The sequence below is a fragment of the Aquarana catesbeiana genome, linkage group LG03 (assembly GCF_042186555.1).
Source record: "Aquarana catesbeiana isolate 2022-GZ linkage group LG03, ASM4218655v1, whole genome shotgun sequence".
Lineage (NCBI taxonomy): Eukaryota > Metazoa > Chordata > Amphibia > Anura > Ranidae > Aquarana > Aquarana catesbeiana.
Genome location: NC_133326.1, coordinates 745,201,570 through 745,216,240, shown reverse-complemented (window position 1 = coordinate 745,216,240; position 14,671 = coordinate 745,201,570). Strand labels below are relative to the sequence as shown.

The 14,671-nt window shown below is 53.5% G+C and overlaps 1 protein-coding gene across 1 annotated transcript in view; it reads right to left on the bottom strand.

The window, feature by feature from the left end:
- ACADVL (acyl-CoA dehydrogenase very long chain) overlaps window positions 1-14,420 on the bottom strand; it is a gene marked incomplete at its 3' end in the record, with an annotated part of 49,582 nt that extends 35,162 nt beyond the window's left edge. The window contains 1 exon segment of the mRNA XM_073623962.1: window positions 14,322-14,420. Within this exon segment, the coding sequence (XP_073480063.1) occupies window positions 14,322-14,420 (99 nt within the window).
- Window positions 14,421-14,671: the final 251 nt, after the last annotated feature.

Here is a 14,671-nt window from a genome sequence, read left to right as displayed (position 1 = left end):
CCTCCGTCCATACCCTCCCTCCGTCCACACCCTTCCTCCGTCCATACCCTCCATACCCTTCCTCCGTCCACACCCTCCCTCCGTCCATACCCTTCCTCCGTCCATACCCTTCCTCCGTCCACACCCTCCCTCCGTCCACACCCTCCCTCCGTCCACACCCTCCCTCCGTCCATACCCTCCCTCCGTCCATACCCTTCCTCCGTCCATACCCTCCCTCCGTCCACACACTCCCTCCGTCCACACCCTCCCTCCGTCCACACCCTCCCTCCGTCCATACCCTTCCTCCGTCCATACCCTCCCTCCGTCCACACCCTCCCTTCGTCCATACCCTTCCTCCGTCCATACCCTCCACACCCTCCCTCCGTCCACACCCTTCCTAAGTCCATACCCTCCCTCCGTCCATACCCTCCCTCCGTCCACACCCTTCCTCCGTCCATACCCTCCATACCCTTCCTCCGTCCACACCCTCCCTCCGTCCATACCCTTCCTCCGTCCATACCCTTCCTCCGTCCACACCCTCCCTCCGTCCACACCCTCCCTCCGTCCACACCCTCCCTCCATCCATACCCTTCCTCCGTCCACACCCTTCCTCCGTCCACACCCTCCCTCCGTCCACACCCTCCCTCCGTCCATACCCTTCCTCCGTCCACACCCTTCCTCCGTCCACACCCTTCCTCCGTCCACACCCTCCCTCCGTCCACACCCTCCCTCCGTCCACACCCTTCCTCTGTCCATACCCTCCACACCCTTCCTCCATCCACACCCTTCCTCCGTCCACACCCTCCCTCCGTCCACACCCTCCCTCCGTCCACACCCTCCCTCCATCCATACCCTTCCTCCGTCCACACCCTTCCTCCGTCCACACCCTCCCTCCGTCCACACCCTCCCTCCGTCCATACCCTTCCTCCGTCCACACCCTTCCTCCGTCCACACCCTCCCTCCGTCCACACCCTCCCTCCGTCCATACCCTTCCTCCGTCCACACCCTCCCTCCGTCCACACCCTTCCTCTGTCCATACCCTCCACACCCTTCCTCCATCCACACCCTTCCTCCGTCCACACCCTCCCTCCGTCCATACCCTTCCTCCGTCCACACCCTCCCTCCGTCCACACCCTCCCTCCGTCCATACCCTCCCTCCGTCCATACCCTTCCTCCGTCCATACCCTTCCTCCGTCCACACCCTCCCTCCGTCCATACCCTTCCTCCGTCCATACCCTCCACACCCTCCCTCCGTCCACACCCTTCCTAAGTCCATACCCTCCCTCCGTCCATACCCTCCCTCCGTCCACACCCTTCCTCCGTCCATACCCTCCATACCCTTCCTCCGTCCACACCCTCCCTCCGTCCATACCCTTCCTCCGTCCATACCCTTCCTCCGTCCACACCCTCCCTCCGTCCACACCCTCCCTCCGTCCATACCCTCCCTCCGTCCATACCCTTCCTCCGTCCATACCCTCCCTCCGTCCACACACTCCCTCCGTCCACACCCTCCCTCCGTCCACACCCTCCCTCCGTCCATACCCTTCCTCCGTCCATACCCTCCCTCCGTCCACACCCTCCCTCCGTCCATACCCTTCCTCCGTCCATACCCTCCACACCCTCCCTCCGTCCACACCCTTCCTAAGTCCATACCCTCCCTCCGTCCATACCCTCCCTCCGTCCACACCCTTCCTCCGTCCATACCCTCCATACCCTTCCTCCGTCCACACCCTCCCTCCGTCCATACCCTTCCTCCGTCCATACCCTTCCTCCGTCCACACCCTCCCTCCGTCCACACCCTCCCTCCGTCCACACCCTCCCTCCATCCATACCCTTCCTCCGTCCACACCCTTCCTCCGTCCACACCCTCCCTCCGTCCACACCCTCCCTCCGTCCATACCCTTCCTCCGTCCACACCCTTCCTCCGTCCACACCCTTCCTCCGTCCACACCCTTCCTCCGTCCACACCCTCCCTCCGTCCACACCCTTCCTCCGTCCACACCCTTCCTCCGTCCACACCCTCCCTCCGTCCATACCCTCCCTCCGTCCACACCCTCCCTCCGTCCACACCCTTCCTCCGTCCACACCCTTCCTCCGTCCATACCCTCCCTCCGTCCATACCCTCCCTCCGTCCATACCCTCCCTCCGTCCACACCCTTCCTCCGTCCATACCCTCCACACCCTCCCTCCGTCCACACCCTTCCTCCGTCCATACCCTCCCTCCGTCCATACCCTTCCTCCGTCCATACCCTTCCTCCGTCCATACCCTCCCTCCGTCCATACCCTCCCTCCGTCCATACCCTCCCTCCGTCCACACCCTTCCTCCGTCCATACCCTCCACACCCTCCCTCCGTCCACACCCTTCCTCCGTCCATACCCTCCCTCCGTCCATACCCTTCCTCCGTCCATACCCTTCCTCCGTCCATACCCTTCCTCCGTCCATACCCTTCCTCCGTCCATACCCTTCCTCCGTCCATACCCTTCCTCCGTCCATACCCTCCCTCCGTCCATACCCTCCCTCCGTCCATACCCTCCCTCCGTCCATACCCTCCCTCCGTCCACACCCTTCCTCCGTCCATACCCTCCACACCCTCCCTCCGTCCACACCCTTCCTCCGTCCATACCCTCCCTCCGTCCATACCCTTCCTCCGTCCATACCCTTCCTCCGTCCATACCCTTCCTCCGTCCATACCCTTCCTCCGTCCATACCCTTCCTCCGTCCATACCCTTCCTCTGTCCATACCCTTCCTCTGTCCATACCCTTCCTCCGTCCATACCCTTCCTCCGTCCATACCCTTCCTCCGTCCATACCCTCCCTCCGTCCATACCCTCCCTCCGTCCAAACCCTTCCTCCGTCCATACCCTTCCTCCGTCCATACCCTTCCTCCGTCCATACCCTCCCTCCGTCCATACCCTCCCTCCATCCAAACCCTTCCTCCGTCCATACCCTCCCTCCGTCCATACCCTCCCTCCGTCCATACCCTCCCTCCGTCCATACCCTTCCTCCCCCTTCTCCCTCACACGGAGATGCTTAATGATCCTTAGTCTATACACTTGTTAATTAGGATATTCCCGTTTTACCATAGAAATACTTTACTGGGTCAGAACTTCACCTCCATCACTAATACAGAAGTCACCTAGTAAGAGGCTCAGTTGGCCGTATTTTTAACTTGTTCTTTCATTTCTGCTTTATTTATTGATTGTATGACTTATTGATTGTATGACTTATTGATTGTATTAACAGCTTCTGTTTCAATGTATACCCGATAACTGTGACTTTATGTATATCTGAAAAATTTTAATAAACATTTATTGAAAAAAAAAAAAAGATATGACAGATACTAGCAATCTGTCACGGATTCTGCAGGTTATCACAGATCAATAACATTGATACCAATTTGAGATAACCAATATCAACAATCCATAACAGATTTTGTAGGTGATCACCAATCAATATTTATCAAAGATACCAAGTAAGATGTCATTTCATACTAAAAGTCTGTCACAGATCCAATATGTTATCATAGATCAATATTTGTCTTTGATATCAATATAATATATCACTGATCAATGTTTATTATTGATACCAATATAGGATATGGCTGATACTAACATTCTGTCACAGATTATGTAGGTGATTACAGATCAATATTTATAATGAAGTATAATTAACAATCATAATTGATATTAATATAAGATAACACTGATTAATATTAAAAAAAAATTGACATAAAAATTTACACTGACCAGTGCTAACAAACCTTCGCAAATTCTGTTTGTGATCAGAGATCAATCATTTTTATTGATAACAATATATGATATAACCTATCAATATTTATAATTGATACTGATAGAAGATATCACCGATACTAACAATCCATCACAGATTCAGTAAGTGAATACATTCACCAACTACTAATATTGACACCGATATATGAGATCACGATCAATATTTATCATGGACACCGATATATGATATCACCGATCAATATTTATCATGGACACTGATATATGATATCACGATCAATAATTATCATAGACAACGATATATGATATCACGATCAATATTTATCATGGACACTGATATATGATATCACCGATCAATATTTATCATTGATACTGATATACAAGATCATGATCAATATTTTTAATCATTGGCACCGATATACAATATCACCGATTAATATTTGTCATTGACATTGATATACGAGTTGACCAATCAATATTCATCATTGACTCAAGTGGTTGATTTCGCCGATATTGGTATTCCATCTCCACACCATCTGTGTTCTCCTCACATTCCCTCTCCGTGTTCTCCTCACATTCCCTCTCTGTGTTCTCCTCACATTCCTCTCTGTGTTCTCCTCACATTCCCTCTCCGTGTTCTCCTCACATTCCCTCTCTGCGTTCTCCTCACATTCCCTCTCTGTGTTCTCCTCACATTCCTCTCTGCGTTCTCCTCACATTCCTCTCTGTGTTCTCCTCACATTCCTCTCTGCGTTCTCCTCACATTCCCTCTCCGCGTTCTCCTCACATTCCCTCTCCGTGTTCTCCTCACATTCCCTCTCCGCGTTCTCCTCACATTCCCTCTCTGCGTTCTCCTCACATTCCTCTCTGTGTTCTCCTCACATTCCTCTCTGTGTTCTCCTCACATTCCCTCTCCGTGTTCTCCTCACATTCCCTCTCTGCGTTCTCCTCACATTCCTCTCTGTGTTCTCCTCACATTCCTCTCTGTGTTCTCCTCACATTCCCTCTCTGTGTTCTCCCCACATTCCTCTCTGTGTTCTCCTCACATTCCTCTCTGTGTTCTCCTCACATTCCTCTCTGTGTTCTCCTCACATTCCCTCTCTGTGTTCTCCCCACATTCCTCTCTGTGTTCTCCTCACATTCCTCTCTGTGTTCTCCTCACATTCCTCTCTGCGTTCTCCTCACATTCCCTCTCCGCGTTCTCCTCACATTCCTCTCTGTGTTCTCCTCACATTCCCTCTCCGTGTTCTCCTCACATTCCCTCTCTGCGTTCTCCTCACATTCCTCTCTGCGTTCTCCTCACATTCCTCTCTGTGTTCTCCTCACATTCCTCTCTGTGTTCTCCTCACATTCCCTCTCTGTGTTCTCCCCACATTCCTCTCTGTGTTCTCCTCACATTCCTCTCTGTGTTCTCCTCACATTCCTCTCTGTGTTCTCCTCACATTCCCTCTCCATGTTCTCCTCACATTCCTCTCTGTGTTCTCCTCACATTCCCTCTCTGTGTTCTCCCCACATTCCTCTCTGTGTTCTCCTCACATTCCCTCTCTGTGTTCTCCTCACATTCCTCTCTGTGTTCTCCTCACATTCCCTCTCCGTGTTCTCCCCACATTCCCTCTCCGTGTTCTCCTCACATTCCTCTCTGTGTTCTCCTCACATTCCTCTCCGTGTTCTCCTCACATTCCCTCTCCGTGTTCTCCTCACATTCCTCTCTGTGTTCTCCTCACATTCCTCTCTGTGTTCTCCTCACATTCCCTCTCTGTGTTCTCCTCACATTCCTCTCTGTGTTCTCCTCACATTCCCTCTCCGTGTTCTCCTCACATTCCCTCTCTGCGTTCTCCCCACATTCCTCTCTGTGTTCTCCTCACATTCCTCTCTGTGTTCTCCTCACATTCCTCTCTGTGTTCTCCTCACATTCCCTCTCCGTGTTCTCCCCACATTCCCTCTCCGTGTTCTCCTCACATTCCTCTCTGTGTTCTCCTCACATTCCTCTCCGTGTTCTCCTCACATTCCCTCTCCGTGTTCTCCTCACATTCCTCTCCGTGTTCTCCCCACATTCCCTCTCTGCGTTCTCCTCACATTCCCTCTCTGTGTTCTCCTCACATTCCTCTCTGTGTTCTCCTCACATTCCCTCTCCGTGTTCTCCCCACATTCCCTCTCCGTGTTCTCCTCACATTCCTCTCTGTGTTCTCCTCACATTCCTCTCCGTGTTCTCCTCACATTCCCTCTCCGTGTTCTCCTCACATTCCTCTCCGTGTTCTCCCCACATTCCCTCTCTGCGTTCTCCTCACATTCCCTCTCCGTGTTCTCCTCACATTCCTCTCTGTGTTCTCCCCACATTCCCTCTCCGTGTTCTCCTCACATTCCTCTCTGTGTTCTCCCCACATTCCCTCTCCGTGTTCTCCTCACATTCCTCTCTGTGTTCTCCTCACATTCCCTCTCCGTGTTCTCCTCACATTCCTCTCTGTGTTCTCCTCACATTCCCTCTCCGTGTTCTCCTCACATTCCTCTCTGTGTTCTCCTCACATTCCCTCTCCGTGTTCTCCTCACATTCCTCTCTGTGTTCTCCCCACATTCCCTCTCCGTGTTCTCCTCACATTCCCTCTCCGTGTTCTCCTCACATTCCTCTCTGTGTTCTCCTCACATTCCCTCTCTGTGTTCTCCTCACATTCCCTCTCCGTGTTCTCCTCACATTCCTCTCTGTGTTCTCCTCACATTCCCTCTCTGTGTTCTCCTCACATTCCCTCTCCGTGTTCTCCTCACATTCCTCTCTGTGTTCTCCTCACATTCCCTCTCCGTGTTCTCCTCACATTCCCTCTCTGTGTTCTCCTCACATTCCTCTCTGTGTTCTCCTCACATTCCCTCTCCGTGTTCTCCTCACATTCCCTCTCCGTGTTCTCCTCACATTCCTCTCCGTGTTCTCCTCACATTCCCTCTCCGTGTTCTCCTCACATTCCCTCTCTGTGTTCTCCTCACATTCCTCTCTGTGTTCTCCTCACATTCCTCTCTGTGTTCTCCTCACATTCCCTCTCTGTGTTCTCCTCACATTCCTCTCTGTGTTCTCCTCACATTCCCTCTCCGTGTTCTCCTCACATTCCCTCTCCGTGTTCTCCTCACATTCCCTCTCCGTGTTCTCCTCACATTCCCTCTCCGTGTTCTCCTCACATTCCCTCTCCGTGTTCTCCTCACATTCCCTCTCCGTGTTCTCCTCACATTCCCTCTCCGTGTTCTCCTCACATTCCCTCTCCGCGTTCTCCTCACATTCCCTCTCTGCGTTCTCCTCACATTCCCTCTCTGCGTTCTCCTCACATTCCTCTCTGCGTTCTCCTCACATTCCTCTCTGCGTTCTCCTCACATTCCCTCTCCATGTTCTCCTCACATTCCTCTCTGCGTTCTCCCCACATTCCTCTCCGCGTTCTCCTCACATTCCTCTCCGCGTTCTCCTCACATTCCTCTCCGCGTTCTCCTCACATTCCTCTCCGCGTTCTCCTCACATTCCTCTCCGCGTTCTCCTCACATTCCTCTCTGCGTTCTCCTCACATTCCTCTCTGCGTTCTCCTCACATTCCCTCTCCATGTTCTCCTCACATTCCCTCTCTGCGTTCTCCTCACATTCCTCTCTGTGTTCTCCTCACATTCCCTCTCCGTGTTCTCCTCACATTCCCTCTCTGCGTTCTCCTCACATTCCCTCTCCGTGTTCTCCCCACATTCCCTCTCTGCGTTCTCCTCACATTCCTCTCTGTGTTCTCCTCACATTCCCTCTCTGCGTTCTCCTCACATTCCCTCTCTGCGTTCTCCTCACATTCCCTCTCCGTGTTCTCCTCACATTCCCTCTCCGTGTTCTCCTCACATTCCCTCTCCGTGTTCTCCTCACATTCCTCTCTGTGTTCTCCTCACATTCCTCTCCGTGTTCTCCTCACATTCCCTCTCTGTGTTCTCCCCACATTCCTCTCTGTGTTCTCCTCACATTCCCTCTCTGTGTTCTCCTCACATTCCTCTCTGTGTTCTCTTCACATTTCCTCTCTGTGTTCTCCTCACATTCCCTCTCCGTGTTCTCCTCACATTCCCTCTCTGCGTTCTCCTCACATTCCTCTCTGTGTTCTCCTCACATTCCTCTCTGTGTTCTCCTCACATTCCCTCTCTGTGTTCTCCCCACATTCCCTCTCTGCGTTCTCCTCACATTCCTCTCTGTGTTCTCCTCACATTCCCTCTCTGCGTTCTCCTCACATTCCCTCTCTGCGTTCTCCTCACATTCCCTCTCCGTGTTCTCCTCACATTCCCTCTCCGTGTTCTCCTCACATTCCCTCTCCGTGTTCTCCTCACATTCCTCTCTGTGTTCTCCTCACATTCCTCTCCGTGTTCTCCTCACATTCCCTCTCTGTGTTCTCCCCACATTCCTCTCTGTGTTCTCCTCACATTCCCTCTCTGTGTTCTCCTCACATTCCTCTCTGTGTTCTCTTCACATTTCCTCTCTGTGTTCTCCTCACATTCCCTCTCCGTGTTCTCCTCACATTCCCTCTCTGCGTTCTCCTCACATTCCTCTCTGTGTTCTCCTCACATTCCTCTCTGTGTTCTCCTCACATTCCCTCTCTGTGTTCTCCTCACATTCCTCTCTGTGTTCTCCTCACATTCCTCTCTGTGTTCTCCTCACATTCCTCTCTGTGTTCTCCTCACATTCCCTCTCCGTGTTCTCCCCACATTCCCTCTCCGTGTTCTCCTCACATTCCTCTCTGTGTTCTCCTCACATTCCTCTCCGTGTTCTCCTCACATTCCCTCTCCGTGTTCTCCTCACATTCCTCTCCGTGTTCTCGCCACATTCCCTCTCTGTGTTCTCCCCACATTCCCTCTCCGTGTTCTCCTCACATTCCTCTCTGTGTTCTCCCCACATTCCCTCTCCGTGTTCTCCTCACATTCCTCTCTGTGTTCTCCTCACATTCCCTCTCCGTGTTCTCCTCACATTCCTCTCTGTGTTCTCCTCACATTCCCTCTCCGTGTTCTCCTCACATTCCTCTCTGTGTTCTCCTCACATTCCTCTCCGTGTTCTCCTCACATTCCCTCTCCGTGTTCTCCTCACATTCCTCTCCGTGTTCTCGCCACATTCCCTCTCTGTGTTCTCCCCACATTCCCTCTCCGTGTTCTCCTCACATTCCTCTCTGTGTTCTCCCCACATTCCCTCTCCGTGTTCTCCTCACATTCCTCTCTGTGTTCTCCTCACATTCCCTCTCCGTGTTCTCCTCACATTCCTCTCTGTGTTCTCCTCACATTCCCTCTCCGTGTTCTCCTCACATTCCTCTCTGTGTTCTCCTCACATTCCCTCTCCGTGTTCTCCTCACATTCCTCTCTGTGTTCTCCTCACATTCCCTCTCTGTGTTCTCCTCACATTCCTCTCTGTGTTCTCCTCACATTCCCTCTCCGTGTTCTCCTCACATTCCCTCTCCGTGTTCTCCTCACATTCCTCTCCGTGTTCTCCTCACATTCCCTCTCCGTGTTCTCCTCACATTCCCTCTCTGTGTTCTCCTCACATTCCCTCTCTGTGTTCTCTTCACATTCCCTCTCTGTGTTCTCCTCACATTCCCTCTCTGTGTTCTCCTCACATTCCTCTCCGTGTTCTCCTCACATTCCCTCTCTGTGTTCTCCTCACATTCCCTCTCTGTGTTCTCCCCACATTCCTCTCTGTGTTCTCCTCACATTCCTCTCTGTGTTCTCCTCACATTCCTCTCCGCGTTCTCCTCACATTCCTCTCCGTGTTCTCCTCACATTCCTCTCTGTGTTCTCCTCACATTCCCTCTCTGTGTTCTCTTCACATTCCTCTCTGTGTTCTCCTCACATTCCTCTCTGTGTTCTCCTCACATTCCTCTCTGTGTTCTCCTCACATTCCCTCTCTGTGTTCTCCCCACATTCCTCTCTGTGTTCTCCTCACATTCCCTCTCCGTGTTCTCCTCACATTCCCTCTCCGTGTTCTCCTCACATTCCCTCTCCGTGTTCTCCTCACATTCCCTCTCCGTGTTCTCCTCACATTCCCTCTCCGTGTTCTCCTCACATTCCCTCTCCGTGTTCTCCTCACATTCCCTCTCCGTGTTCTCCTCACATTCCCTCTCCGTGTTCTCCTCACATTCCCTCTCCGTGTTCTCCTCACATTCCCTCTCCGCGTTCTCCTCACATTCCCTCTCCGCGTTCTCCTCACATTCCCTCTCTGCGTTCTCCTCACATTCCTCTCTGCGTTCTCCTCACATTCCCTCTCCATGTTCTCCTCACATTCCTCTCTGCGTTCTCCCCACATTCCTCTCCGCGTTCTCCTCACATTCCTCTCCGCGTTCTCCTCACATTCCTCTCCGCGTTCTCCTCACATTCCTCTCCGCGTTCTCCTCACATTCCTCTCCGCGTTCTCCTCACATTCCTCTCTGCATTCTCCTCACATTCCCTCTCCATGTTCTCCTCACATTCCTCTCTGCGTTCTCCTCACATTCCTCTCTGCGTTCTCCTCACATTCCCTCTCCGCGTTCTCCTCACATTCCTCTCCGCGTTCTCCTCACATTCCCTCTCCGCGTTCTCCTCACATTCCTCTCCGCGTTCTCCTCACATTCCTCTCTGCGTTCTCCTCACATTCCTCTCCGCGTTCTCCTCACATTCCCTCTCTGCGTTCTCCTCACATTCCCTCTCCGCGTTCTCCTCACATTCCCTCTCTGCGTTCTCCTCACATTCCTCTCTGCGTTCTCCTCACATTCCTCTCTGCGTTCTCCTCACATTCCCTCTCCATGTTCTCCTCACATTCCTCTCTGCGTTCTCCTCACATTCCCTCTCCGCGTTCTCCTCACATTCCTCTCCGCGTTCTCCTCACATTCCCTCTCCGCGTTCTCCTCACATTCCTCTCCGCGTTCTCCTCACATTCCTCTCTGTGTTCTCCTCACATTCCCTCTCTGCGTTCTCCCCACATTCCCTCTCTGCGTTCTCCTCACATTCCCTCTCTGCGTTCTCCTCACATTCCCTCTCTGTGTTCTCCCCACATTCCTCTCTGTGTTCTCCTCACATTCCTCTCCGCGTTCTCCTCACATTCCTCTCTGTGTTCTCCTCACATTCCTCTCTGTGTTCTCCTCACATTCCTCTCCGCGTTCTCCTCACATTCCCTCTCTGTGTTCTCCTCACATTCCTCTCTGTGTTCTCCTCACATTCCTCTCTGTGTTCTCCTCACATTCCTCTCTGTGTTCTCCTCACATTCCCTCTCTGTGTTCTCCCCACATTCCTCTCTGTGTTCTCCTCACATTCCCTCTCTGTGTTCTCCTCACATTCCCTCTCCGTGTTCTCCTCACATTCCCTCTCCGTGTTCTCCTCACATTCCCTCTCCGTGTTCTCCTCACATTCCCTCTCCGTGTTCTCCTCACATTCCCTCTCCGTGTTCTCCTCACATTCCCTCTCCGTGTTCTCCTCACATTCCCTCTCCGTGTTCTCCTCACATTCCCTCTCCGTGTTCTCCTCACATTCCCTCTCCGTGTTCTCCTCACATTCCCTCTCCGCGTTCTCCTCACATTCCCTCTCCGCGTTCTCCTCACATTCCCTCTCCGCGTTCTCCTCACATTCCCTCTCCGCGTTCTCCTCACATTCCCTCTCCGCGTTCTCCTCACATTCCCTCTCCGCGTTCTCCTCACATTCCCTCTCCGCGTTCTCCTCACATTCCCTCTCTGCGTTCTCCCCACATTCCCTCTCTGTGTTCTCCTCACATTCCCTTTCTGCGTTCTCCTCACATTCCTCTCCGGTTTCTCCTCACATTCCTCTCCGTGTTCTCCTCACATTCCCTCTCTGCGTTCTCCTCACATTCCTCTCTGCGTTCTCCTCACATTCCCTCTCTGTGTTCTCCTCACATTCCCTCTCTGTGTTCTCCTCACATTCCTCTCTGCGTTCTCCTCACATTCCTCTCTGCGTTCTCCCCACATTCCCTCTCTGCGTTCTCCTCACATTCCCTCTCCGCGTTCTCCCCACATTCCTCTCTGTGTTCTCCTCACATTCCCTCTCCGCGTTCTCCTCACATTCCCTCTCTGCGTTCTCCCCACATTCCCTCTCTGCGTTCTCCTCACATTCCCTTTCTGCGTTCTCCTCACATTCCTCTCCGGTTTCTCCTCACATTCCTCTCCGTGTTCTCCTCACATTCCCTCTCTGCGTTCTCCTCACATTCCTCTCTGCGTTCTCCTCACATTCCCTCTCTGTGTTCTCCTCACATTCCCTCTCTGTGTTCTCCTCACATTCCTCTCTGCGTTCTCCTCACATTCCTCTCTGTGTTCTCCTCACATTCCCTCTCCATGTTCTCCTCACATTCCCTCTCTGTGTTCTCCCCACATTCCTCTCTGTGTTCTCCTCACATTCCTCTCCGCGTTCTCCTCACATTCCTCTCTGTGTTCTCCTCACATTCCTCTCTGTGTTCTCCTCACATTCCTCTCCGCGTTCTCCTCACATTCCCTCTCTGTGTTCTCCTCACATTCCTCTCTGTGTTCTCCTCACATTCCTCTCTGTGTTCTCCTCACATTCCTCTCTGTGTTCTCCTCACATTCCCTCTCTGTGTTCTCCCCACATTCCTCTCTGTGTTCTCCTCACATTCCCTCTCTGTGTTCTCCTCACATTCCCTCTCCGTGTTCTCCTCACATTCCCTCTCCGTGTTCTCCTCACATTCCCTCTCCGTGTTCTCCTCACATTCCCTCTCCGTGTTCTCCTCACATTCCCTCTCCGTGTTCTCCTCACATTCCCTCTCCGTGTTCTCCTCACATTCCCTCTCCGTGTTCTCCTCACATTCCCTCTCCGTGTTCTCCTCACATTCCCTCTCCGCGTTCTCCTCACATTCCCTCTCCGCGTTCTCCTCACATTCCCTCTCCGCGTTCTCCTCACATTCCCTCTCCGCGTTCTCCTCACATTCCCTCTCCGCGTTCTCCTCACATTCCCTCTCCGCGTTCTCCTCACATTCCCTCTCCGCGTTCTCCTCACATTCCCTCTCCGCGTTCTCCTCACATTCCCTCTCCGCGTTCTCCCCACATTCCCTCTCTGCGTTCTCCTCACATTCCCTTTCTGCGTTCTCCTCACATTCCTCTCCGGTTTCTCCTCACATTCCTCTCCGTGTTCTCCTCACATTCCCTCTCTGCGTTCTCCTCACATTCCTCTCTGCGTTCTCCTCACATTCCCTCTCTGTGTTCTCCTCACATTCCCTCTCTGTGTTCTCCTCACATTCCTCTCTGCGTTCTCCTCACATTCCTCTCTGCGTTCTCCCCACATTCCCTCTCTGCGTTCTCCTCACATTCCCTCTCTGCGTTCTCCTCACATTCCCTCTCCGCGTTCTCCCCACATTCCTCTCTGTGTTCTCCTCACATTCCCTCTCCGCGTTCTCCTCACATTCCCTCTCTGCGTTCTCCCCACATTCCCTCTCTGCGTTCTCCTCACATTCCCTTTCTGCGTTCTCCTCACATTCCTCTCCGGTTTCTCCTCACATTCCTCTCCGTGTTCTCCTCACATTCCCTCTCTGCGTTCTCCTCACATTCCTCTCTGCGTTCTCCTCACATTCCCTCTCTGTGTTCTCCTCACATTCCCTCTCTGTGTTCTCCTCACATTCCTCTCTGCGTTCTCCCCACATTCCCTCTCTGCGTTCTCCTCACATTCCCTCTCTGCGTTCTCCTCACATTCCCTCTCCGCGTTCTCCCCACATTCCTCTCTGTGTTCTCCTCACATTCCCTCTCTGTGTTCTCCTCACATTCCCTCTCTCCTCACATTCCTCTCCGCGTTCTCCCCACATTCCTCTCTGTGTTCTCCTCACATTCCCTCTCCGCGTTCTCCCCACATTCCCTCTCCGCGTTCTCCTCACATTCCTCTCCGCGTTCTCCTCACATTCCTCTCTGTGTTCTCCTCACATTCCCTCTCCGCGTTCTCCTCACATTCCCTCTCCGCGTTCTCCTCACATTCCCTCTCTGCGTTCTCCTCACATTCCCTCTCCGCGTTCTCCTCACATTCCCTCTCCGCGTTCTCCCCACATTCCCTCTCTGTGTTCTCCTCACATTCCCTCTCCGCGTTCTCCCCACATTCCCTCTCTGTGTTCTCCCCACATTCCCTCTCTGTGTTCTCCCCACATTCCCTCTCCGCGTTCTCCCCACATTCCCTCTCTGTGTTCTCCTCACATTCCTCTCTGCGTTCTCCTCACATTCCTCTCTGCGTTCTCCTCACATTCCTCTCTGCGTTCTCCTCACATTCCTCTCTGCGTTCTCCTCACATTCCTCTCTGCGTTCTCCTCACATTCCCTCTCCATGTTCTCCTCACATTCCTCTCTGCGTTCTCCTCACATTCCTCTCTGCGTTCTCCCCACATTCCTCTCCGCGTTCTCCTCACATTCCTCTCCGCGTTCTCCTCACATTCCTCTCCGCGTTCTCCTCACATTCCTCTCCGCGTTCTCCTCACATTCCTCTCCGCGTTCTCCTCACATTCCCTCTCTGTGGCCCCCCTCCCCCTCCACATGCCGGGATTATGGAAGATGAAGGAACTTGTTGGGTAATTGGATCGTCTTCTTGATCATCATCTGACCCAGCGATGGCTGAACACCACATTGTATGATTATCACACACGGGGGGCCCCCACCATCCCGCACACGGGGGCCCCCACCATCCCGCACACGGGGGCCCCCACCATCCCGCACACAAGGGCCCCCACCATCCCGCACACAAGGGCCCCTACCATCCCACACAGGGGCCCCTACCATCCCACACACAGGGGCCCCCACCATCCCACACAGGGGCCCCTACCATCCCACACACAGGGGCCCCCACCATCCCACACAGGGGCCCCTACCATCCCGCACACGGGGGCCCCCACCATCCCGCACACGGGGGCCCCCACCATCCCACACAGGGGCCCCTACCATCCCGCACACGGGGGCCCCCACCATCCCGCACACGGGGGCCCCCACCATCCCGCACACAGGGGCCCCC